The sequence below is a fragment of the Phoxinus phoxinus genome, assembly GCF_949152265.1.
Source record: "Phoxinus phoxinus genome assembly, chromosome: 13".
NCBI lineage: Eukaryota > Metazoa > Chordata > Actinopteri > Cypriniformes > Leuciscidae > Phoxinus > Phoxinus phoxinus.
This window is the reverse complement of record NC_136888.1, coordinates 30,807,837-30,832,595: the sequence shown is the minus strand read 5'-3', so window position 1 is coordinate 30,832,595 and position 24,759 is coordinate 30,807,837. Positions and strand designations below refer to the sequence as shown.

At 36.5% G+C, this 24,759-nt stretch overlaps 3 protein-coding genes across 9 annotated transcripts in view; 2 read left to right on the top strand and 1 right to left on the bottom strand.

The window, feature by feature from the left end:
* LOC307009677 (dr1-associated corepressor) overlaps positions 1-2,668 on the top strand; it is a 2,861-nt gene extending 193 nt beyond the window's left edge. Inside the window, exons 2-7 of the mRNA XM_079633612.1 lie at positions 63-135; positions 610-703; positions 820-933; positions 1,515-1,617; positions 1,713-1,770; positions 1,850-2,668. Coding sequence (XP_079489738.1) covers positions 63-135; positions 610-703; positions 820-933; positions 1,515-1,617; positions 1,713-1,754 — 426 coding nt within the window. The 3' untranslated portion in view covers positions 1,755-1,770; positions 1,850-2,668. The remainder of the gene's footprint in view (positions 1-62; positions 136-609; positions 704-819; positions 934-1,514; positions 1,618-1,712; positions 1,771-1,849) is intronic.
* A 378-nt stretch (positions 2,669-3,046) lies between these two features.
* Positions 3,047-13,133, bottom strand: ahsa1b (AHA1, activator of heat shock protein ATPase homolog 1b). Of its 2 annotated transcripts, XM_079633611.1 has the most exons (10): positions 12,960-13,133; positions 11,866-11,890; positions 11,569-11,759; positions 10,937-11,019; positions 7,287-7,404; positions 7,119-7,204; positions 5,135-5,263; positions 4,919-5,020; positions 4,742-4,793; positions 3,047-3,655 (listed from the first exon to the last, which is right to left on the bottom strand). In XM_079633611.1, exons 1-10 carry the CDS (start codon positions 12,985-12,987, stop codon positions 3,483-3,485), a joined length of 987 nt encoding a protein of 328 aa, XP_079489737.1. In that variant the 5' UTR covers positions 12,988-13,133; the 3' UTR covers positions 3,047-3,482. The 2 variants fall into 2 exon arrangements, with proteins under 2 accessions (XP_079489737.1, XP_079489736.1); XM_079633610.1 differs by lacking the exon at positions 11,866-11,890 and having other exon boundaries at positions 12,960-13,098.
* On the top strand, positions 12,971-21,288 carry amy2al1 (amylase alpha 2A-like 1). Of its 6 annotated transcripts, none has more exons than XM_079633606.1 (11): positions 12,971-13,263; positions 15,087-15,259; positions 15,424-15,570; positions 16,474-16,662; positions 17,638-17,868; positions 17,942-18,075; positions 18,957-19,079; positions 19,160-19,259; positions 19,832-19,953; positions 20,039-20,164; positions 20,771-21,282. In XM_079633606.1, exons 1-11 carry the CDS (start codon positions 13,233-13,235, stop codon positions 20,958-20,960), a joined length of 1,566 nt encoding a protein of 521 aa, XP_079489732.1. In that variant the 5' UTR covers positions 12,971-13,232; the 3' UTR covers positions 20,961-21,282. The 6 variants fall into 6 exon arrangements, with proteins under 6 accessions (XP_079489732.1, XP_079489735.1, XP_079489733.1 ...); XM_079633609.1 differs by lacking the exon at positions 12,971-13,263 and adding an exon at positions 13,427-13,511; XM_079633607.1 differs by lacking the exon at positions 12,971-13,263 and adding an exon at positions 14,474-14,594.
* The last annotated feature ends 3,471 nt before the right edge of the window (positions 21,289-24,759 follow it).

Genomic DNA, 24,759 nt, shown 5'->3' with positions numbered 1-24,759 from the left:
AAACTCTGCTGCTCAGATGAGCGTCACTGAACATCTCATCCTCCTGTTTTCCTCTTGGCCAGGGACGCATCAAGAAAATAATGCAAAAGGATACAGATGTTGGGCGAATCGCAGCAGCTGTACCAGTCATCATATGTATCATTTAAGCTCTAAATGTTGAATGCTGATGGGGAATCATTTGTTGCCAGTTTAACCGTTTGAAGCATTTATCCAAAAGAGTCGATTCCTCCACTCTGACACTTCGAATGTTTTGTTCGAACGATTCCTTAGTTCATAAATATAGAACGTTGTGATTGGCTAAAAACAATGAAATAGCGTTCTAAGACCACATTACTTAGTTTAGTGGTTCCCAATATTTTTTTTGTCCAAATGCCACCTTAGATAAAATCTACTACTATCTAGTTTTATGATTTTTTTTTTTTTTTTTGTTAATGGCAATGAACCTAAAATAGAGCTCATTCTCTTTATATAAAATATTAAATCTGTTTTTATTTATTTATTTTGGGGCCTATTTATTTATTTTTAGGCTGCATTTTCTTCATGTAAAATATCCATCCATCCATCACAAGTCATTCATATTGCTGTTATGGTCCATAACTGCACATTTAGCTAAAGCTTTAGAAATGTTCCTCAGATCTCTTCTCAGCATGACCTGTAAAATAACCCAATCCAGGAAGAGCAGAGTGATGTCCAACAATCACATGTGAGGTTCATAATAGGCATCCTCCTGTCTTAAATAACCGTTCCTTGTCCACTGTTATGCGAGTATGTGTGTCCATCTGTTTCTGTTCTTTTATCATACTTGGATCATCTTTGTAGGAAACAGTGCATCCATTCAGAGAGGTTGTTTGACTTCCTGAAGGATTTGGCAGATCAAGCCTCCACTGCGTCAACATCGGAGTGCAAAACTAAGGGCAAATGGCAGTCACACAGGTACAGTATAATTTATTAAAATATTAAATAAATGAAAGCAGATCCGATAGTCCAGGGCTGCCCAATCATGTTCCTGGAGATCTACCTTCCTGCAAAGTTCAGCTTCAACCCCGATCCAACTCAAAACTAAGATCTTTAGGAGCACTTGATAATTACAGACAGCAGGGTTAGATCTGAACTCTGCAGGATCTCCAGGAACAGGATTGGGCACACCTGCCATTGTCCATACAAGCAACCGAAATCGCATACTCTCTTGAGTAGGTACTTATTTTGAATAACCACGACTGCTAAAAAATATGTTATATATAGTATGAATGTGTGTAGTATGAATGTACTACATTCAGCATGTGCCCTTAATCATGTGACCGTTACTTTGCTTCACTTCCATTCATAAATCCTCTCTCGTGGCCTCATCATACGTGTCCATTAGGAAGAATTAGGTCATCTGGGTTCTTTTTGCCTACTCTTTTATGAGTACTTTGAATTAAGACGCACTTCTTTTTGGACATACTGTTTTTCGCCTACTATATAGTAGGGAAGTATGTGGATGCACCCATTGTAACGAAATGATCTTTCTTTAGGAAACGGTGGCAACGTGTGTCTATTAAAGCCAGGTCACCTGAGAGGGAGGAGCCACCCCAAAAAGCCACCGATGATCTGGTCATCAACAGTGATTCATCCAGTGTAAGTGACATTTTACTGAAACAATGTTAAGAATTTTGATGAGAGATGTTTGTATTTTGAATGGGAGAATCTTTCTTGGTGTGTTTCTTTATCAGGAGTCTGAGCTGTTCATCTGCTTGGAAACTCATTCACCTTGACCAGGCTTCTGAAAAGGTGAGATTTATACTGATAAGTTCATGTTTATAACTATATCAATCCAGTGTTTAATTTTTTCATTTTATTTTTATTTAAGTTTCGCAAGACGCAACTATCTCTCACTGAAAACTGCAGTATTATTTTTGAAGACCCAACAAGGTGTTAGTTATTCTTAGCATCTGACATAAATATTGAATTTTTAATTTGTGAAATTGCTCTGTTGTGGTATTATGACCATGAAATGAATTATATATTCTTTTGTTTTCATTCTTATTTCAAGTTTTCCAGGGAGTTTTAAATTCCAATAGGGAAGAAAATCATTTGTTTATTATATAATAAGAGATTTTGTGATAGTGAGCAGCTTTTTTTTCTTCAGTTGGATTCACAATTAAAACTGTAGTTTGACCTGTCTTATGTTTATAATCTAACATGATTCTCTAAGCTGTGACTTATGTGTTACAATATTCATAGATCAAGGTAAATATTTATTATTTTCTTTTTCTACCATCTTTAAATGCAAGTCACTGGTTTTGTTAACCATTAATTATCTACAGTAGGTTGCAGGGTTCTTTAAGTGGCATATTGTATGACAAGGTTAATTGTATTTTATAGTGAATAATATTCTATAAAGTATATTTTAAGATGGCGATATTACACAATATTGTATAAATATGCATTTCTACTCTTAAACCTAACTACTGTGATTGACAAGAGACAACATGTAGTAAAAAAAAAAAAAAAAGAAGTTTAAAATAACCAAGAATCTATTACAAATATTATTGCAAAATAATGGCTGAATAAAATATCTGAGGATAATGTTTCAAATGTACTTTTATTTTAAGTAAATGATGTTCTTTGTATGGTCACAAAAGTGTGGAGGAGAAAATATACAAGAAAATAAATAAGTCAATAGGCTATAAACCTTTTTCTGGATCATAATTTGAGGCAATATATCAAATTTTTCCGTTACTGGGGGCTTTGAATTGGTTTGTTTTCCTTTTCAAGCATTTGAAACAACAGCAGCTAAAACCCTATAAAAAGTTGAAATACAGTACTTTCAGTAATACAAAGCAAACAGAAAAGCAGTGATCTAAAAAATAACCAGCATTTTACAAGACTTTCTTTTTAATATATTTTGTTTGACAAAAGAAACAGGCTTTCCGCAGCTTGTTTTTTCCCCTCGGTGAATATAAATGGAGTAAAAACCACATGTTCATAATACTATTAGATGAAATGACAAAAAACATGTACATGAACAATTCCGTTGCAATCAGAAAAAAAAAACATGAAGTGGTCTGATATATATCTTTATTTTTCCTTATCCAAACCATCATGAAGATCCAATTTTTAATAACTCTGACAAAAGCCGCCCAGTGCATAAAAGGCACCATTCAACCCTGTGACCCTTGACAGAACAGGACAGAAGTGCCATCAGAGTTACCATGCTAAAACAAGTATTTTATATTACACACATACACAGATATTCCATATGACCCAAGTCTCCCCTTTAGCACTCTTTTTATCTCGTTCAGTTCGGACTTTTCAATCTTTTTCTTTATTTTTACCGTAAACAATAAAATCATCCAAATAAAGAATCGTGATAATGGAACAATGGGATGCCTGCTGTTCAGTAGAGTCACGTTTCGGTCCTTCTCTTATTTGTAGGTGGAGCGAAATGAAAAATTAAAACAAAGAAAAGAGCCAAAAAGAGCGGCTGCTACATCCTGGCCTCAGCAGAGTCGTGCGCCGTAGCCAAATGTCTGTTTAATAGCATGGCAGTAGTACCTCTGCCAGCCATCTCGTGTTCGTTCCTCTTCACTCTCAGGAACTGCCCGACACTCAATCTTTAACTCAGTCTCATTACCCTTGTCTGTGAAAGTCAACGTCACCGTTGCATAGTGCTCTGAAATGAAAAGGACAGACAGCGAAGGTGAACCATGACGTTTCTCAAAAAGTTAACTGGCACACGGTAAACGAGAGAGCCGGTAAATATGATATTTATAATGTGACTTGTATAAAAAAAAAAAAACGATGGAATTTCAGACTTAAACCACATTATACATGGTAAGAATTTCTTTTTCTGTCATATAGTGAACTATACTACCTGTCAAAAGTTTGGGCTCGGTACGGTAGAAGTCTATTCTGCTCACCAAAGCAGCATTTATTTGATCAAAAATACAGTAATATTGAGAAATATTACAATTTAAAAATAGTAGCAAAGCTGAATTTTCATCATTCCAGTCTTCAGTGTCACATGTTCTTTCAGAAATAATTCTAATATGCTGATTTGGTGCTCAAGAAACACAATGATCAATGTTGAAAACAGTTTGATACGGTTCGATAAAGGATTCGGTCTCTCTAAACTCCTCTTTCCAAAAGCCTCCTCTGCTCTGATTGGTTAAATGGCCCAGTCTGTTGTGATTGGTCAAATGGCCCAGTCTGCTCTGATTGGTTAAATGGCCCAGTCTGTTCTGATTGGTCTGCTCTGATTGGTTAAATGGCCCAGTCTGTTGTGATTGGTCTACTCTGCTCTGATTAGTCAAATGGGAGTCTGTTGTGATTGGTCTACTCTGCTCTGATTAGTCAAATGGCACAGTCTGTTGTGATTGGTCAGAAACCAAATGGCTGCTAGCATATCAGAATTTTAGCTCTTTCTCAGCATGTGATACCAACAGTAACAATGGCTTCGGTTTTACCGTATCAATCTCATCCTTTGGAATACATAAAAACAGTTGAAAACTTACTGACCCCAAACTTTTAAATGTAGTGTATGTGACATTCAGTCTATTCTCTCCACACTAATAACTCAGTTTCTGTATGGGAAAGTCTCTTAGCAGCCGACGCTTACATTGCTACTGTAGCAACCAATGTAGATATGCCAGATACTGAATACACCGTCTAAACAAATGTATCTGATTTCATAACTTACAAAATGCCAGTGTGTGGACAGTCTATTGTCTGCAGTGTGAACAAAGCTGGTTTAACTTACCACAAGGCCATGTATTGTACCTCCATTTCATGACTATCTTCTGCTCAGGTACCTGTTAAACCCACAGTACATGTTTTCAGAAACCAAATCATAAATCAACCATCACAGTCAATCATCAGAGAATGTACTTTTAGCTGAGCTGTCATCGTGCTTTGTAATTGGAAACTGAAGTCTCACCAGTTCCTGGAACTCTCCGTTCACGTTTCCGTCCAACAGGCGAAACTTCCCACCTTTTTCACCCTCAACCATGGCACCACTGCGTGTGAAAGCCTGAACCATCTGTAACACACCATTTGGCATTCTTAAACAAATGTAATCACTAATGAGAAGAGCTCAGTGCATTCAATAATCACTATAGTGGAGATGCAACTGTGGTGGCGGCAGAAGACTCACCTCCTGATTGAGAAACACCCTGTAAAGCTCTTCCGGTGAGGTGAGGAAAGTGTCCTTTAACGAAAACTTGCAGGTGGGGATTTTTACCCCTGTGTTGGAAGGAGGAGGAGCAGCGCTACACGAGCCAATCTAAAAATACAATTACACACAAACGATGAGTTGAGCAAATGGATCTGATGAATTAAGCTCATTCAGCTGCTTTTACGTCAGTTATGCTTTGGTGTTTGCTATATGGATGAATCAAATAGTTTGAGGAATCACTACGGTTGCATTTGATTGCCACATCGGAGCAGATCTGTCAAGCTACATTGAGCCCCACTGGTAGTAAAAAAAACAACATATATTAAGGTGAGCAGATTTCTGAAAAAGAAACCAGGGGCATTTTCTAGTTCAGTGGTCAAAATGTAATTGAAATCTCACTTGTTATCTGTGAATTAAAAAAAGACAATACACTTTTGTGGGTACCATATGCTATTATTATAATTAATTATGATCTTTCAAACTGACCATAACTGGTTTTAAAACAATTAATCAAAAATCACATTATAGTTAGTAACCATTTCAAATAGCAACAGATGTAAGCATAACAAAATTACAACTTTACACATTATTAAATACACACATGATCAACTGTATTTAACTTTTTTTTTAAATAAATTTTCTAATTGCATTTAATATTTTATGTTCACAAACTGTGAATATACAGTATACAGCAGAGAGTATCTACAACAACACTATTTATTGTAGATACAAGCCACCCATGATATCTAGTAGCCAGGGCTTGTCATCATAAATCATTATTGTAGGCTTGATTGGATTGAATCAGGATAAAGAAAGAATATGAATTTGAAAATAGATTTTTTTTAAATACAATTCCTTTCACTCTCAAGCACACGGTCATGTGTAGTGCAGCTTCATTAGTATTTTTAGCATTCATTACATCATATAGCTAACATGATGATTTATCAAAAAACAATGGCAATAAAATATATCTGGACACTTGAGTGTGTATAAATGTCTTAAAATACATTTAAATTGCATTACATATCAAAACAAATGGCATTTATATAATTTTTATTTTTTTATGATAAAACAATAGATTTAATGTTCAAAATTAAAGCTGACTTCATAAAGCCACCAAAAATTACATTTACTAATAATAATAATCATGAAAAGAGTTATTAGAAAAATATTTAAGTCATGAAAAGAGATCAGAGAAAAGTTCCGGCATTATACATTTTGAGTATCTGTACTTGTACTTTACTGCATTGATAATATCATACCTCCTCGTTCCTCTGTATTCTGAGCTGAAGAACTTGTCACTCACTCTGAGAAACGTTAGCAGTGTCCGATTCGTAAACAAGCTGATTCTTTTTAATCTGTTAAATCGGTTCGCGAATCGCACTGAACGATTAATTCGTGAATGGCAATTGTAAATGAAAGTCATATGTATGTCACGACTGTCAGTTGTTTTGATCTGCGGTAAAAGGGTGAGTTGTTTAAATCCATTGTATGAAATGCTTGAATGTGAACATGATCACATTTGTGTATCGCCATTTGAACGGGGAAGATTTTAGGTACAAACTAAACACAACGTTAAAATAAAGCAAATTAATGCCCATGCATCTTCCCCACTGCCATTGCAGTTTCAAGTGATGTGAAACTAGTATGTTCGTCCTAAACTGTTAACATATTTTGCCCTATATTTTATTTTGTATATTTATATTTGTCAACACATTTATATTTGTTTCCACATTTTTATATACTAATTGGTATATTTTGTTATTTTCACTGGTTCACACATGTGAATTATCAGTGAATAACAGGTTTTGGTAATAATGTTTTCTTACTTGCAGATCAATACATTAAGTGTCTGCATAATCTTCCTTATTGACTAGTTCTGGTTACTTGACATCCACAATAATTCATAATGATTTCAGACTGTAAGCTATATTGAAGAAAACCAAGACACTTTAAGGCTCACCTGAGTTTTGCTCGTCTTAGTTGTTGCCTGGGCTGTTTGTTTCGTCACACCATTGGCTGTGGGCAGGATCATGCCCTGTGTGAACTCTACAACAGATAATAACAGATTATAGCAATCCACACCCAACAGACAACACTGCCACAGGAATGCCATCTCAGTGAGACGTACCTGTTTTGAGGAAGCCCACATAGCCGGCCAGTGCCGTGCGAATTTTATCGGCTCCCTCCCTCCTCATCAGAGAAAGCAGCGCCGTCTCAGGCTCATCTTTACAAAGACTCACACTGACCTGTGTGCGATCCCGAAAAAAACACTCATTATCATCACTTACACAATCTATATATACTCAGCATGGCTATTTAGTTATTCACATCCAATAACAACTAGGGCTGTGCGATTAATCGTAATTTACTTTTGATTTCGGCTCCAATGATTATGAAAACAAGGTAATTGGTGTAAAACGATTATTGGACCACTGCAGCTTTCCGTTTTAATAAATCTGCTGCAGTCTGTCATTGTTAATCAGACAACAAAAGATAAAAATAAAATCACTCACTGCTCTTGATTGAATAATTTGTGTAGTTGTAATAAGGATTAGTCTGCAGTGTTTCCCCTAGGATATTTTTCAGACCCCCCAAAACTGCTAGCTAGGGATACGTGGTGTACAATTTTTAGTAATCAAAAAGCATGTCTAATTAATTGAAATCATGTATCATTAAACTTATACAAGATTTTAAAAATAAAACAATAAAAAAAATTCACACTAATTCTGTGTTTTTGTTTTTCTGGTAATCAAATGCAGACATAAAACACTAAATGTAATTTATTTGAATCATATGAAATTAAACAAAATTTTTGTCAAATAACATGCTGCACAATGAGCTTTACTGTAAAATTAAAACATGGAAGACAAATGTATTATTCCTTAAAAAAATAAAGTTTTGATAAAATGTAAAATTTTTATGTCAAGTTAAACCAAACATTTATTTTGCCGGGTTGCCGGGAAGACCTTTGAGTTTCTGTGTTTATGACATGATAGTTTTTCTCAAATGAAGCGGTTAAATGCTCACGAAGTTACTGTCAGAGCGGATCTAGAGTCTACAGAGGATGTTCATGTATTCGTGTCCTCCTCATATAAACAAATAACAGCGCGAGCATCAAAAGTGCTTCAGTGTGTGTGTGAGTGGTAAATGAAACTGCGCGTCAGCTGCACCATTCATTCACACAGAAAATGCAGGATTTGTTTTTAAATAGTCTTTGAGGTTTAATATTCACACACTAGCTTATATCGCGATTTGATTTAAAGTGTACTGAACTGCTTTCTATTCATATTCAAAAGAATGTTAGGGGAAACACTGAGTCTATATTTAATGTATACAGCAGTGTCATTTTACATTTGATTATTTAATTTCTGCAGGTTATTATTTAGCTGAATACCACTGTTGTACATCTTTCAGAAAAACCTAAAGCACTTTATTTAATTAATATTTTTGTTCTGTTATATTTATTAATCGGTTTTGTTTGTAATTCGTTTTTTTTTTCTTTTCTTATTATATTGCTGCCTGTTACTTGTCTTCTGTAACAGTTAAGGAACTTTTACTTACATTAGTTAACCCAGTATTAGTTTTTACTGAATAATTGTGAAATTCCACTGATATCTAAAATTAAATCCACAAATGAAATACTTTCATGAAATACGACTTTGATAATATCACCCACCAATAATTGTGTTAAATAATCATGATTTTTGCAATAATCGAGCAGCCCTAATAACAAAAAATGTATACTTTTTTGCCAGATACTTTAGATCAGTGGTTCTTAACCTTTTTGACTCCAAGGCCCCCCACTGTCCACAAGAATTTTCGAAGGCCCCATGACTTTTCCAGTTGTTTGTGATTTACTAAGGATTAAGGATAAGGATTTTTCAAAAATATTTTTACTCAATTTCTAATACTTTGGAGCTTTGCTTAAAGGATTAGTTCACCCAAAAATGAACATTCTGTCAGTAATTACTCACTCTCATGTTGTTCCAACCCCGTAAGACTTTCGTTCATCTTCGGAACACAAATTATGATATTTTTGATTACATCTGAGAGCTGGATCACTCCTCCATAGGCTTCTATTGTAATTGAAACTTGCCGGCATAGCAAGTTAGTAAAGACATTGTTAAAATAGTCCAAGTGACTACAGTGGCTCAACCTTAAGTTTATCAAGCAACGAGAATATTTTTTTGTGCAAATACTTTTTGCCTTGAAGCCTATGAATGAGTGATCCGGCTCTCAAATTTCATAAAAAATATCATAATTTGTGTTCCGAAGATGAACGAAAGTCTTACGGGGTTGGAACAACATGAGGGTGAGTAATTAATTACTGACAGAGTTTACATTTTTGGGTGAACTAACCCTTTAACTAGAAAATGTACATTCATTATAAAAGTGCTCATGGAGATTCTATTTACATGACATTTCCAGGTCTAGAATTCAGACTTTTAAAATGAGGCTTCCTCATATATCCAGGTCATCCAAGGGAATGGAAAAACTGGTTCTTTAAGAAAAACAAATGAATTAAAGTAAGAAATATCCTGATTTTAAATAATTTTAAGCCATCTTTCTTGAGACCCCTCTGGAAGTTTGCTAAAGCCCCTTATTGGGCTCCGTCCGCTTAATTGAAAACCACTGCTTTAGATTCTCGAATGCACAGTGTTTAAAGGGGCTATATGTAGAATCCACAAACCCTTGTTATTAGCGACATTGGTGGCCGTTAAGTGAACTGCAGCCAGCAACTTATTGCTTGTGTTCACATCCCTGCACACGTAACGTACAAGACTGAATGTGAATACTACTCACAACGATGTTCTTTTTCGTTCTTCGCTTAGAAGTAAAAAAGAAATATCTTTGCAGCGATATAATTTTATCGAGCATCCTGACACCGTCCACGATACAGAGAGCAACATTTAGATAAATGTGCTGTGCGCTTTCAGGCGTGTGCATGTGATATTGTAACGTGCGCCAGGGGGGATCTGTGGCGTGTGCACAAACTGTGATTGACAGTTAGATCTCACACAGCCCTGCGCTGATTGGACATGAAGAACAGGGAGCGGTGGATTTTTACAAAAACAAATAACAGTTTCTAACAGGAGGTAGAAGCGTGGATTTTTTTCTAAAACCGGCTGATTTATGTTGTTCTGTCGGAGCATAGTGTCGGTTTCAGTGAATTTGATAAAAAAAAATCTTGCCAACTTCAGCTTTAAGAAAGCATCTGATCATAGAGATGTGGATATGTTTGCACCAGCTCTGCGACTCACCAACATCATGTCGACAGATGAGGTAATTAAAATTACACTGTTTGATTATAAAGTACGTTTGAGACTATAGACTATACAGTAAATCTGACTATCTGACACTATAGTTTGAATTAAACCCTTTTCTTTGCTAGACACATTGACATTACAGTACAGAATGGCTCTTTTGGCATTAACCTGAACATTGTATAAGCATTTGTTCATGTGTCAATGAACAGACGAGAGGCTCTTGAAGTGCGCGTTAACGGCACATCCTTTTGATTTTCCCAGCAAAAACGTCCCAAATCCTTCAAATAAAAATCAGTCTACACGACAGGCTTTCATAGACAACCTTGTTTTGTTACAAGCTGTTCACACATTGGCAATAAAAAAAGCGAGTAATACATGATAATTCTTACATATAGCCCCTTTAAATAAATTGACCATGTTTTCAATACACTGCTATTGTAGTCTTCAGTAAAACCTTCAGGTTGGTGATGCTACAGTATATATAAAATGCTACGTGAATGAGTTAACTTACATCAAGGTCGTCCATGTCATTTTCATCCGAAAGGTTTGGAACTTCAATGTTCCCCTTGTATTGTATGCCTGACTGTGATGTCCCTGTACAAACAGACAGCCCAAATCATGTACATGAATATTAAAGCCAAGTAAACTAAATAACTGCTTCAATTAGACATTTACTTAAAATTTCTCTAGGTCATATTCATCTTTAAGGCCTATTCACACCAAGAGCAAATAAAATGCATTCCTTCCTCTAGATCTATTTAGATTAGCTTAGCACTTTGGGATTTTTCTTAAATATAAAGTGCGTTACTAATAAAATTTATTATTATTATTATACAAAAATGAATTATTATCTAGGTGGATTTTTCTTTCTTTGCCCAGTGAAACTAACTGGAAATAAGATATCCGTTTTCAGTTTCAGGATGTGTGTTATTGGTATTCCCGCTGTTTACAGAGCAGACACTCCACTTAAATGCATTTAAAAAAAGAAAAATATATACAGTATATATATATATATATTTGGGTTATTATAATAATTTGACGCCTTGTATTTTGCATTGAAGTCCTTTTCCATGTTGTTCTTGGTGGGAGCAGACTTAAGTTAGCAATAGCTGATCCACAGTTATTCCACACATATTTCCTCACCTGTCCAGGTGGCCTTCAGATTCCACTCGTAGAAGAATATCAGCTTCCCTTTGCGATTATTGATGGATGCTTCTCCCTCCACCTTGCTGACCTCTGTGATCTCACACTTGCCTTCTTCATTCTCCACCCACAATCCCATGAGCAGCTCCTTCAGCTTCTCCGATGACCAGTTTGTGGCGTCCCTCTCCGTCCTAGTAACACAAAGCACATCCACTGTGATATTACTCCCTTTTTTTTTTGGAGGGCTGAATGCTAAGGATTTTTCTCTACTGGTCAGTGGTTCAGATTTTTACTTGCCCTGGCAAAATTTTCACTGGTCCCACTAAAGAAAAAAGAAAAAAAAGAATTGTCTATGACTTAATCAATTGTTTGTGATTACTGCACACAGACTTAGATTATAAATAATAGAATATGTATTATTTTTTATAATCATATCTATACAGATCATTGATGTGGGTTTCCATGTCAGGCATCATTCATTATAATTAATAGATTAAACTATTAGGCTACAATTATTAGTGTACAAAAGTCTCAAGACTACTTAATTATGTCCTGAGATTTGAATCCAGCATTTAATGAGGAAACTGTTTTACGAGCAATACCTTTCAAATGAAATTTAACGTGAAAGTAATATTTCCAGGCCTTAAAAAAAATATATATAGTAATATTTATTATTGATATTTCCAGGTTGACTGTGGAACCATGAGTATAGTTGACAAAACCTAGCTTTAATGTGACTGTCTTGTTGAATAGATCACGGTTGAAAAACTAGGATCTATAGGGTTTGCTGTCAACAGTAAAAAGCCATTTAAACTTGTGGATGATGGAGATGCTGACAAACACCAAGAAATGGTTTAAATGCTTCCCCAATGAATTTCTGTTTCATCAATACACCTTCATAACCAGCGTTAACCACCCACTTCAACATTTAACTTGCTCTAAGAAATCTGTCTGAGAGCATCTCTTCCTCAGTAACAGTCAATGTCCAAGCTGCCGAGACACTGCAAGAGCAGAACCGAAGCGAATTGTCCGAAAACAACAGCTGACAACCGAAGAAATAGATCGGTAAACAAGATTTTCGTCAAATTAAAGAAATACATCGACCAGAAAGCAGTCCCATGAAAGATGCGGCGAAAGCATGGCATGAATAAACTCGCGACGACGCTAACGGCCCAGCATCATCCAGATATTCAGAATAAACCCCAAAAATAACAACAACTTGAACTTTATCGGTTGCAGCTAACTGTTCCGTTGCCAGAACTATGTTTTCTTCGGTCGAGAGTGTTCCTGAGGCGGTTGATTCACAGACGACAACTAGGCGGGTGTTCTTTAGCATGTTAGCATCAAGATGGCTTGAGTAACTGTGCGAATGTGCCGGTTGTCTGTCTCACCAGTGCCAGTTGTTGACGTTTGTGGCATCCGCTCTCTCCTCCACGATCCAGCGAGGGTCTCCTTCTCCCCACTTCGCCATGCTGATTTAATACAGATAATATGAATTCAGAAGGAATGAATGACGCTACGGAGTCTGACACGAGCGCGCTCTCGCTTCTGGAATCCTCTCGACTGCTGCCTCTGGTTTTGTTGCTCGTAGAAATTACTGGAAACGGAAGTAGCGCACAAACTAAGCACTCCGTGCTAAACACAAGGATTGGAGATGATTCCGCATGAACTTGGAGGAATGTGTCTGTTTGTTTGGTATTACACAGTTTTTAAAATATATATAAATAAAGACAGTAGAATTGTATTATTTAAAATACCATTTAGAATCACGTAAATTCTGAAATTATTTAGTTGGCTGAATTTAATCTGAAATGTAGGCTACTATGCTAAATGTAAAATGGATGCATATAGCTAGGCCTAAATGGTAGATCACTTGTCTGAAAATACGGTCCTTATATTGTTTTTGCAATAGCACGAATAGTTGGGTCAAGACTTGCTCTTTGGTACATAAAAGAAGATATTTTGAAGAATTTTGTGAACCAAACAGTTGATAGGCCCATTGACTTCCATAGTCGCTATAAGACAAAAATACTATGGAAGTCAATGGGGTCCATCAAATGTTTGGTAACCAACATTCTTCAAAATATCTTCTTTTGTGTTCAGCAGAAGAAAGCAATTCATACAGGGTTGTAACAACTTGAGGGAGAGTAAATGCTGACATAATTTTCATGTTTGGGTGAACTATACTTTTAATAGGCTATTTAAATTTTAATGTTGCTATTTATCGCGTTGGTTTAATTTCAAGTCACCTCACCTTTATTTATTTAGCGCTTTTTACAATACAGATTATTTCAAAGAACCTTTACAGTGATAACAGGAAAATAATGCAACAAAGTTTGTTTCGGCTGTACAGCAGATCTAGAAGAAAATATTGCCATAGTCCAGCTTAAGAAAAAAAAGTTATTAATTTATATATTTAGCCGCTTTTGAATAAACAGTGATGTCATCTTCCAGCTAAGTTCAATTCTCATATAATGGTGCCAATGCAGAAAGATCAATAATATTGTTGAAAATTTATATAAATTTAAATGGTAATTCTTCTAGTGTGTGCAATGGCACAAGAGACATAACAGTTGGAATTAGAATGGAAGTGAATTAGGCACACTAGGCACAGACAAAAAGCTGCGTTTCTGACCGAGATTTTATTTATTTACCATTGTAGGTCTAGTCATTTGCGTATATCAAATACATATTGCATCAAATAATTTTAAACTAGACAAAGTCATGTAAAAAGTTAATTGATGAATTAAAAAAATATAAAATACTTAATAATAAATAAATTACTTCATTGCTGAACTGTAACAAGTAACCAGTTCGGACAGACAGACAGTAAACCACTATTGGCAGCACACAGATTTATAGATGACAGTCCTGTCATGAAGTTTGGCATAATTTCAGAAAAGCCAAGGACAAGAACTACTAATATTGCGACACAAAAATACACAAAAGCAGATATTGCAAAGTGCTGTTTCTTTGGAACGACATTTAAAACAGGAGAAAAATAGCAATTTCATCCTTTGCGGCAGGTGAGTTTCAAAGAAAGGACAAAAGTATTTGTGTGTGTGTGTGTTAGAGCAGTGTTTCTCAACCCGGGTTTCTGGAGGACCCCCAACACGGCACATTTTGAAAGTGTCCTCTTTCTGACACACCCAGTTTCTTCTAATGAGCTGACGAGTTGAATCAGGTGTGTTTGATTAGGGGGACAAAGAAAATATGCAGTGTTGGTGGTCCTTCAGGACCAGGGTTGAGAGACACAGAGAGAAAGGAATGATATCACATGATGGTTTATTTACATTTTTGTCTTTTCAGTGTACACAATTATTACCAACGTATTACAATTTGAAGGTTTCTTGTACACTAGATTGTGAGTCGGTGCAAGCAAGGACTACACAGCAAAAGCAACAGCACTTTACATGTTTAGTCTGGTGAACAATAGATGTTTCTGTATGTGGACTCATTCATTGGATGTGTTTATGACACTGAGATCACTCACCCTGAGCTTTTTTTTCTGCACAAAGGCACAATGAAGCTCCTGATTGTAGCTGTATTCATTGGACTGTGTCTTGCCCAGCATAACCCAAACACTAAACCTAATAGGACCTCCATTGTTCATCTGTTTGAGTGGCGGTGGGCAGATATAGCTGAAGAATGTGAGAGATATCTGGCACCAAATGGCTACGGAGGAGTTCAGGTATGGTTACAAATCTATAAATGCACCTGCACTATTTTTAAGGAGCAGTATGATAAATGTGATGTTATGAACTTTTAGCTTTTAGAGGAGTTGTTTACAGAAGGTTATGAATTATGAAAGGTTAGAAAAATGTAAAAAAAAAAAAGTTGTCTTTGTTTTTACAGATCTCTCCCCCCAGTGAGAGCATTGTGCTGACCAATCCGTGGCACCCTTGGTGGCAGAGGTATCAGCCAATCAGCTACAACTTGTGCTCCAGATCAGGAACTGAGGAAGAGCTGAAGGACATGATCACACGCTGCAACAAAGTTGGGGTACTGCAAAACTACTGTAAAAATCCTGTCATTTTTTACAGGAAAAATTAAAAAATCCGGCTGATGTGGTTGCCAGAATAATTATGGAAAAATAGAGTAAAAATGTAAACATTTACAGAACAACATCCTGTACATTTTACAGTTTAAAACTGTAATTTGCACAGAAAAAGTGTAAAACTGCTGAACTAGCAAGGCCACACTGCTATTAAAATATATTTTGTACATTTAACATATACTGACAACCACATAATAATGCTTCTGGTAAAGAGAAAGTCACACGAAGAAACAAAGTTCATAATGGTAAATGTTAATATATAGATGGTCCACCGTGTCATGCACACAATACTGTACAAAACACCATTGGTAGCCACATAGATTTATGGACATGTATTATGTGTTTTACATTGCCATCTTTGTTTCTAAAGGAGCAATCACCTTACCAAAAAAATATCTGGGATATAGTTTTAAAAGTTTGTACCGTACATGGATCCTTAACACAAACCGCAAGAACGGTGACAATCAACAACTGTAAAAAGATGAGCTCTATTAACATCACAACAAATAGCTAAATAATAGTGATAAAACAAATGTTACTCAAAAGTCAGAAAAATAATAAACCTTAAATAGTAACTGCAAAATTGATTGATGCTTCAATGCATACCGTACTCAGAAAACCCTTAAAAGTTCAGCAATATTGTTTTAAAATATTTGTTCAAACAAGTGTGTTTGCCTCGTTGGGACAACATTTGAGGGAATTCTGTTGGTTTAACGTGGATTTTTATGTAGTTTCAAGAAATTCACATGTAGTATTTGTGACTCTGAAGGTCCTGTAACCTGGAAAATATGTAGTTGCTTTCCTTTACAGAGTGTAGACGGCATCTCCTGTGTTTTACTTTCCAACAGGTGAACATATATGTGGATGCAGTCATAAATCACATGTGCGGAGCCTCTGGTGGAGAGGGCAATCACTCCAGCTGTGGATCATACTTCAACGCCAACAAGGAGGACTTCCCCTCTGTCCCATACTCATCATGGGACTTCAATGATAACAAATGTAGAACTGACATTGAAAACTACAGCGATGTTTTCCAGGTTAGAAAATTATCACCTTAAAATTAGTCAAAGTCAACAAGATATGAAAATTCACCCTATTTATTGTCTAAATGCATGCTATTAATCTAATTGTGAACGGATAATTTGTGCATTTATTATTATTATTTATTTGGACCTCTTTGATCTTTTAAATGAAAATGTCAAAACTTGATCTTCCAGTGAAATGACAGACATGTCTCTGGTGACTTCTCCAGCCATTTTACTTACAATCGACTGCAAGCTTGCATTCAGATTTGCCTCAATCCAATCAACTACCAACAGATAGAACCAAGCTCCTGCCCTAAATTGTTTTCTTTTTCAATACGTTGTTTCACTCAGATGTACTTCACAATATGGAAGAAAGATCTGTTGCTAGTTCATTGCGACTTTAAAAATCTTTAATTTGATATTTGAAAATAAATAAAAAAAGCAAAAAAACTGTGGGCTACAAGTGTGTTGCCAAGTCCGATCCACTTTCAACAGTGTTTTTCAGAAATCACTTACTGCACCTTTAATTTAGCTAAAGTAGCTCTACAGAAGACTTTATTCAGCTCAGTTTAGTTCAATGATGATTCAATATCAGTGATAATGTTGCAAAGTTCATCAGTTATAAAACAAATTATATTTAGCTATAAAGCAGCTCTTCAAAAGACAATTGTATCATTCATGCTCAAGTCAGATTAAAGCACATTATGGTGAAAGCTCATCACCCTGCATATATTTAAAGACTCATTTCTGTTGTGTTGGTGCATGCTTTTCATTTAAAGGTTCATTATCATCCCTGACTTTAATTACAATCCTCAGATTTGTTTATACAGAGACTTCAATCCATGTAGTAACACTTGTATCTGCAACTAGACACAGTGTGCTTTATAGTTGTGTGCGCTATAGATCCCTGATTTCAAGTCCCCTGCTAGCAGTTCAACAGGCTGTTTTTTTGCTGCAGTGCTTGACTTGTTCATTTTGTGTTGACAGGTTCGAGATTGTCGTTTGGTGAGTCTCCTGGATTTGGCCCTGGAGAAGGACTATGTTAGAGGAAAAGTGGCTGAATACATGAACAAACTGATCGACATGGGTGTAGCTGGATTCAGAGTAGATGCTTGTAAGCACATGTGGCCTGGCGACCTTCGTAACGTCTACGGCAGACTCAAGAGCCTAAATACCACTTGGTTTTTACCTGGCACCAAGCCCTTTATTTATCAAGAGGTATCACCATCTCTTCAAGACCAGAGTTACTTAAATTGTTGTTAAACCATTAAACCATTTTTTTTCCCTTTAGGTTATCGACCTTGGTGGGGAGTCCATTAAAGCCAGTGAATATTTTGAACTCGGAAGAGTGACGGAGTTCAAGCACAGTGCAAAACTGGGAACAGTCATTCGTAAATGGGACAAAGAAAAGCTAAGCTATCTCAAGTATGCAATAGTAACCTCTATTATAACAATGCTATCTGGAAAATTTGTTTCTGATTGGTCAATCACAGCATTTGAGACCTCATATATTTTGTTTTGTATATTTCACTGTTGTCCATGGCAACATACCGGTGCTTTTTTTAATGTCTCTCAATCATAACATTAATAATTAATAAGTTAAGAAGTCTTAATTTAATTTTACATCTCTTTTCATACCAGCGCAAGTGAGAATAGTTATTTGGGGCCACTTAACAACTGTTGCGGTGTCAACTGCTAAAAAATAGCTACATAGTTCATTGAAAAACTAATCTGGTTTGCCGATTATATTAATATATCGTTATACTGTTTCAGTGTTTGACTTGTTACTAGACTGACAGTTTTTAAAAATCTATTTTTATGTTCTCCAGAACACTAATTGAGCATTAAGTAAATCTACAATTCATTACATGGTCCTGATTACCGTGTATGGGTTTATTTAGCAATATTTACCATTACTGTAGTAGGCCATATGTAGTGATATGTCAGGAAAATGTCACATTTTGCAAACATTATGGGAATATTACTCTTGAATGTTCTTTGAACATTCTGAAACGAGTAGTAGCATTTAAAAAATGTTATACAAATGTCCAACTAAAAAGTTTCAGAAAAAAAACATTTCATGAATGATGTATATGATGAAATAATGTTTTGTGTTAATATTTTGAGAACACATATAAAAGACTAGATAACTTCAAATCAACATTCTGTTAACGCTAACATTTGGTAATAACTTGGAAGAGAGCCTTGGCAGAACGTTAGACAAGGTTCAGAGAAAATTCCCTGTTAGCTGGGTCTTTTGGCTTGTAAGAGTTATTGAAGGAGTTGTAAACAGTGTTTTGTCTTAGGAGCTGGGGAGAGGGCTGGGGTTTCATGCCCTCTCAGAAAGCTATGGTGTTTGTGGACAATCATGATAATCAAAGAGGCCACGGTGCTGGTGGAGCTTCAGTTTTGACATTTTGGGACTCTAGGTAAAATATTTTGAAGTATTTTCCAAGAACTCAGACTAATCCTACTGTGAGTGGTATGTTTTACATTGTGTATTTTGCAGGCTTTATAAGATTGCTTCAGGACTCATGTTGGCTCACCCATACGGTGTCACCATAGTCATGTCTAGTTACCGTTGGGATCGACATCTGGTGAATGGAAAGGTGAATGCTTGCACTTAAAAAATAATGATTACATTAAAGTCTTATAGTTGATGAAACCCATGTGCTTCACATTACATTAATGAATGGCTTACAACAGGGCTAATGGCTCACTTGGGTAAATCCACTCAATCACTAAATGGCACAAAATCTCACTACAGCACTTTCCTAAATATCCACGTTTTAATATGCAGGTGGAAATCTGGCTGACCCATGAAGCAAATGCGGGCAGCATCGCAAAATAGACTAGGTTGATCTAATATTTAATTATTTTCAAAATGTTATAGCTTTAGGTAGCAAATGATAATCACTAAAATTAGCAAATGCATTTTAAGACAAAGGTCTTGTTAATGGTTTTGTTTTGTTCAAGGGAATAAATCAACAGTTTTTCAATAACTGAAGAATATCTAAACGTATGATATTTGAAGCGTCCCTGGTTGGGGCTAAAAGCACAATAATTGTAGTGAGAAGCAATTTCCTAAAGGTGTGCCTTTAGCCCCCTAACAGCCAATAGATTATTTCATTCCACACAAGTAAAACCTGAACAAATAATGTTCTTGTGAAATAAAACACAGGATCAGAATGACTGGATGGGCCCTCCAAGCAATGCCAATGGATCCACTAAGGCAGTACCCATCAACCCAGACTCCACCTGTGGGGACAAGTGGATATGTGAGCACAGATGGCGTCAAATCAGGTGGGTGTGAATTTTAGTTTTTCTGGACATTTCCTGATTTCAATGTCAAATCCTAGCAATTCTCTTACTCTATTCCCCACACCAGGAATATGGTGATTTTTCGCAATGTGGTCAATGGCCAGCCTCTCTCCAACTGGTGGGACAACGGTAATAATCAGATCGCCTTTAGCCGCGGCAGCAAGGGATTCATTGTCATCAACAATGATGATTGGTGAGTAACTTGCAACACCTATCGAATAATAGTTAACATGTTAAATGTGTAATAATAAAAATTTAGCACATGATTACTCAAAGTTGGCATGGAACGGGAGTTGTGATAGTCTTTTCTTCCCTATTGTGACGTATATCAGAGTGAAACGGCTTCTGGAACAAGGGCAATATTTAGGGCGGGACTTGATTTTGTCCAACATGAATTGATTGGATGATTGTGGTTCGCTATTGCTGTGATGTCATGCGAGTGACGAGTCACGCCCTCAAGGCAGTAAACGTGTCATCAGAGAAAAGATGTACAGAGCCCCTAATGGGTCATGGTGATTGAAAAAAATGTGAGATGTGAGGAATTACTTGCTGCTTGCAGCTATATTTTTAATGACATTTTATCAATTAAACCATTCATGAACATACTTTATCACATTCAAGACCTTTATCTTTATATAGAACCTTTTTGGGGCATTAATGGTTTATTTAAGATGGAATTAAGAACCCTAGGGTTCTCTATAGAACCCAACTGAACCTTTTTTTTTCTAAAAGTGCTTAAAAGAATAACAATTGTCAATTTTGATTCATGGTGACTAACTGGATTTGATTAATGCCCCAGTGAACTGAACGTGATGCTGGACACTGGCCTGCCCGTGGGCACATACTGTGATGTCATCTCTGGAGACAAGAGTGGGGACCGTTGCACAGGGAAACGGGTGTCAGTGGGTTCTGATGGAAGTGCCACTTTCCACATCAGCCACACAGAGGAGGATCCGTTCATTGCCCTCCATGCTGACTCAAAACTGTAGATTCACTGAGGATAATTATAATAAAGCAGGATCACTTAACTCAACGATGTGGTGGAAGAGCTTTTGTTTACATTCACATCATAAATCATATCATGAGAAAGATAAACCAAAGTGTCTTATAGCCCACAGAACTACCTTATGATTCAGTGAACAAGCATCCAAACTTTTATCTCCTAAACTCAGTTAATGAGTCTCTGTACTGTTGCTTAGGTGTTCCTCCTTGACCGTGAACTCCACTGTCTATACATTTGGATGAGATAATATATGGAATGAAAAATTTAGGAGCGCATTTAGAAACTTTAGGGGCTCAACTATTTCCGCTTTATATATATATATATATTATATACAGAGGTGGGTAGTAACGAAGTACATTTACTTCGTTACATTTACTTGAGTATTTTTTGGGGAAAATTGTACTTTTAAGAGTAGATTTAAATGTGGGTACTTTTTACTTTTACTCGAGTACATTTCTAATAAAAAAAACGGTACTTTTACTTCGTTACGTTGAGCGATGTTCCTCTCGTTACTTTATTTTAATGCAATACGTGTTGTTAAATGCGTAGTTTATTCCAAGCGCGCTGTATCTTTTTTCTGGGCATGAGCGATGCTCAATTCACAAATGAATCACTCTTTTGAGTCGATTCTGTTCAAAGACTTCATCAAACAAGTGGGCAGATCTGTCTAAATCGGTTCGCGAATCAGTTTGTATGATCTGTTCAGTTTCCTACACTGAATCGTCTCAAGCGCTTTCAATTCACACTCGACTCGGAGTCGTAACAGGAAGATTTGAGAACATCAAGAGCGTTGGATGAAGTGGCTGTGGACCTACAGTACAGTCAAGTGAACGCAAATCTGCAAATGCATAATTTTTGCCAGCGATGAAGATCTCTATTATCTTCGTATGCTGAGGACGATATATCCTGTGGAATATCGTTCCACAGGACGATATTCGATTTAATTTCATTCAGGTAATACATTTTACAACCAAACAGATTATTACGATATGATAGCACTACTTCAAAGTATGACATTACCCGTTTTTTTTGGATATATACATTACTTTATACAATAAATAAGCTACCATTGTCCACATATGAAATGAACACCCGCCATCCCGCGGTAATGTGTGTGTATTGCGCAGTCGCGTGCGAACTCAACTTGAAAACGAATGCCTTTGCCTGCCTTAGACACTGTTGACCAGTTTAAACATGCTTGCAGAAATATACATTTGATTACATTTTGGAGAACAGACAGAAGAAGATCCGTCGATGTGCGTTTGATCGTCGTTTGTGTTCAGATGTTCAGTAGCGGTCAGCGCGAGCACATGTGAAGAGTTTGAACTCTTTCTTCTCTGTGTCAATGTTTCCCTTTACATGCCTTTAAATGCAAAACTCTGCAGATACACTATATTTCGACATTGTCTAATAATCCAACTGTAGTTGTATAAGTTACTATTATACAAACCAAAGGATAGGCAATGATTTTCGGGCTACAGATGGCAGAAATAATGCTTGTCTCTTCTGTTTTTGTGGCAAAGATAGCCTATCTAATTATGATAATAATAGTCATTTAAATAAAAAATATCTAAATAATATCATGTTTTATATATATATATCATAGTATATATAGGCCTATGATCCGAAGTAACTAACTATAGCTACTTGAGTAGTTTTCTCATTGGATACTTTTCTCATTGGATACTAATTATGATAATAATAGTCATTTAAATAAAAAATATCTAAATAATATCATGTTTTATATATATATCATATATATCGGCCTATGATCCGAAGTAACTAGTAACTAACTACTTGAGTAGTTTTCTCATTGGATACTTTTTTACTCTTACTCAAGTAACTATTAAGATTGTTACTTTTACTTTTACTTTGAGTAAATATTTCTAGAAGTACTTGTACTTTTACTTGAGTACAGTTTTTGGATACTCTACCCACCTCTGATTATATAATGCAAATCATAAGTAAGGTTGGTCTGAATTTTCATTCCTGTGTGTGATCCCAAAGTGCGCACACAGCGCTGCCTCAAACCGCATGCAAGTGCCAAATTTATTTATTTTTCATGGCTGGTTGCACTTGCTCTTAAACACAACAATGTGTATATACCAAGCGGCAACCTCCCCGTCTCTCTCTTGAAACCAACACGGAAGTGAATTAAACGGCAATTCATCGACTGGCCGCTTGAGGCTGGCTGCAGAAGGGAGTCAAATCTGTATCTCCCGCATGTTAAAATGCCCAACTTTACAGCAGAACAAAACATGTTTACAGCCTGGTTCTCTCTGTGGCTTTGGTCTATAAAGCTAACTTTGCCCTTCATAACAACTGTGAGGGGGGTGCATTTTTTTATAACTCGCCCGTGTAGTTGATTAATATTTAAAGTTCTGCAAAATTAAGGGTGTGTCCACTTTTGAGTGACAGGTGTATTCCCGCTGATGTAAATGCTAGCCGGTTAGCGGTCACTTCACTTCAGCAAATTCCAGCTGCTGAACTTGCCATCTCTGCCGTGTTTGTGCTTTTATTCGGGATTATTTCATATAATTTAATACACCCATTACCTCGCCCACGGCTTTAGATTCCGCCGTTTTTCGTCGAGTGTCGTTCGAGAGAACAGCCAGCGCTGTATTGCAGTCGTTCTCCTCGGTGAACATGCACTAATGGATGTGATGTCTGACAATTTCGTTGCTTTTTGGAGTTTTCAGATTTAAAAACGTCTATAGATATAAAGGCTACACTCGTTCTGCGGTGCCGTTGCTCTGGAACAGATTATAACATGCTTATGTACCGTCAGATGAAATCCTGCAGGTGTCTGTGTTTCTCCGTCCATTCAATAAATGCACATCCTTGAATAAGCGCGTATTTCTAGCGCATTTAACGTTACTTGAACTTCACAGGTAGTATATCTATGTTTTGACCCATTTGAGATTGAGATGCGGCCAAAATCAGAATTTAAAATGGACTGAATAACAAAGCTCTCTACGAACTTGACGAGCGATGCCGCGCTGACGGACCATAGACTGTAATAAAGAGTGACCGACATGTATGCACATAATCACGGTCACACACACTCTCAGAGTAGCCTAATATTGTAAAGTTACTGCATAATACATTTTCAACAAGCAGAATAACTTAGCTGCACAGAATCGCGATACACAGTCTCACTTGTAGCTATGTCTTTTAACTATTACAATATTTCGAAGGGCAAAAACAGGACCTTTTAATTGCCATTCAGATTTTAATCATCAACTGTCAGTGTCACTTTAGCGCGAGCCCCTGTGCAGTCGCAGACTTGGTACTGTGAGTAGCATATAGCATTAGCTCCCAAGCCTGCTAACTCCATAACGTCGCGCTAGGTGGGCGTGGTTTCAGATAGCCAGGCTCCTCAGCTCCGCCTCTTTGCCCATATTCTGTTATCCGGGAGTGACGAGCGGTGACGCGAGGCCAAGATGGCGACGGCCGGCTCCGCCCACTTTAGGCTTCAAAAATGCTCTTCAGAAACCTACGGGTGACGTCACGGACACTACGTCCATATTTTTTTACAGTCTATGGTATATACATGTGTAATAAACTGATTTTCCCAGTGTTATTTTAGTATCACTGTGATAGCCTACTTTTAAAGATTTTGTTAATATTTTGAATTTACTTGAAATAAATGTTTACCAAATTTATGTCTTGATGGTTTTAGTGTTTAACTATAATAACACTGATACTCGTAAAATCTATAGCCTATATTTATAATATGCGTCAAGTAATTCAGTTCAGGCTTTAAAATGTGCTTGTATTTATTT

Excerpts from the sequence above, each read along its gene's own strand:
- amy2al1 (XM_079633604.1), top strand. The coding sequence starts at position 14,836 with ATGATATCACATGATGGTTTATTTACATTTTTGTCTTTTCAGTGTACA. Across the intron at positions 15,571-16,473 it reads CACGCTGCAACAAAGTTGGG|GTGAACATATATGTGGATGC; the intron begins GTACTGCAAAAC and ends ACTTTCCAACAG. Across the intron at positions 19,080-19,159 it reads TTGACATTTTGGGACTCTAG|GCTTTATAAGATTGCTTCAG; the intron begins GTAAAATATTTT and ends TGTATTTTGCAG.
- ahsa1b (XM_079633610.1), bottom strand. The coding sequence starts at position 13,039 with ATGGCGAAGTGGGGAGAAGGAGACCCTCGCTGGATCGTGGAGGAGAGA. Across the intron at positions 11,760-12,959 it reads AACGTCAACAACTGGCACTG|GACGGAGAGGGACGCCACAA; the intron begins GTGAGACAGACA and ends TTGTGTTACTAG. Across the intron at positions 5,021-5,134 it reads GGGTGTTTCTCAATCAGGAG|ATGGTTCAGGCTTTCACACG; the intron begins GTGAGTCTTCTG and ends GGTGTGTTACAG.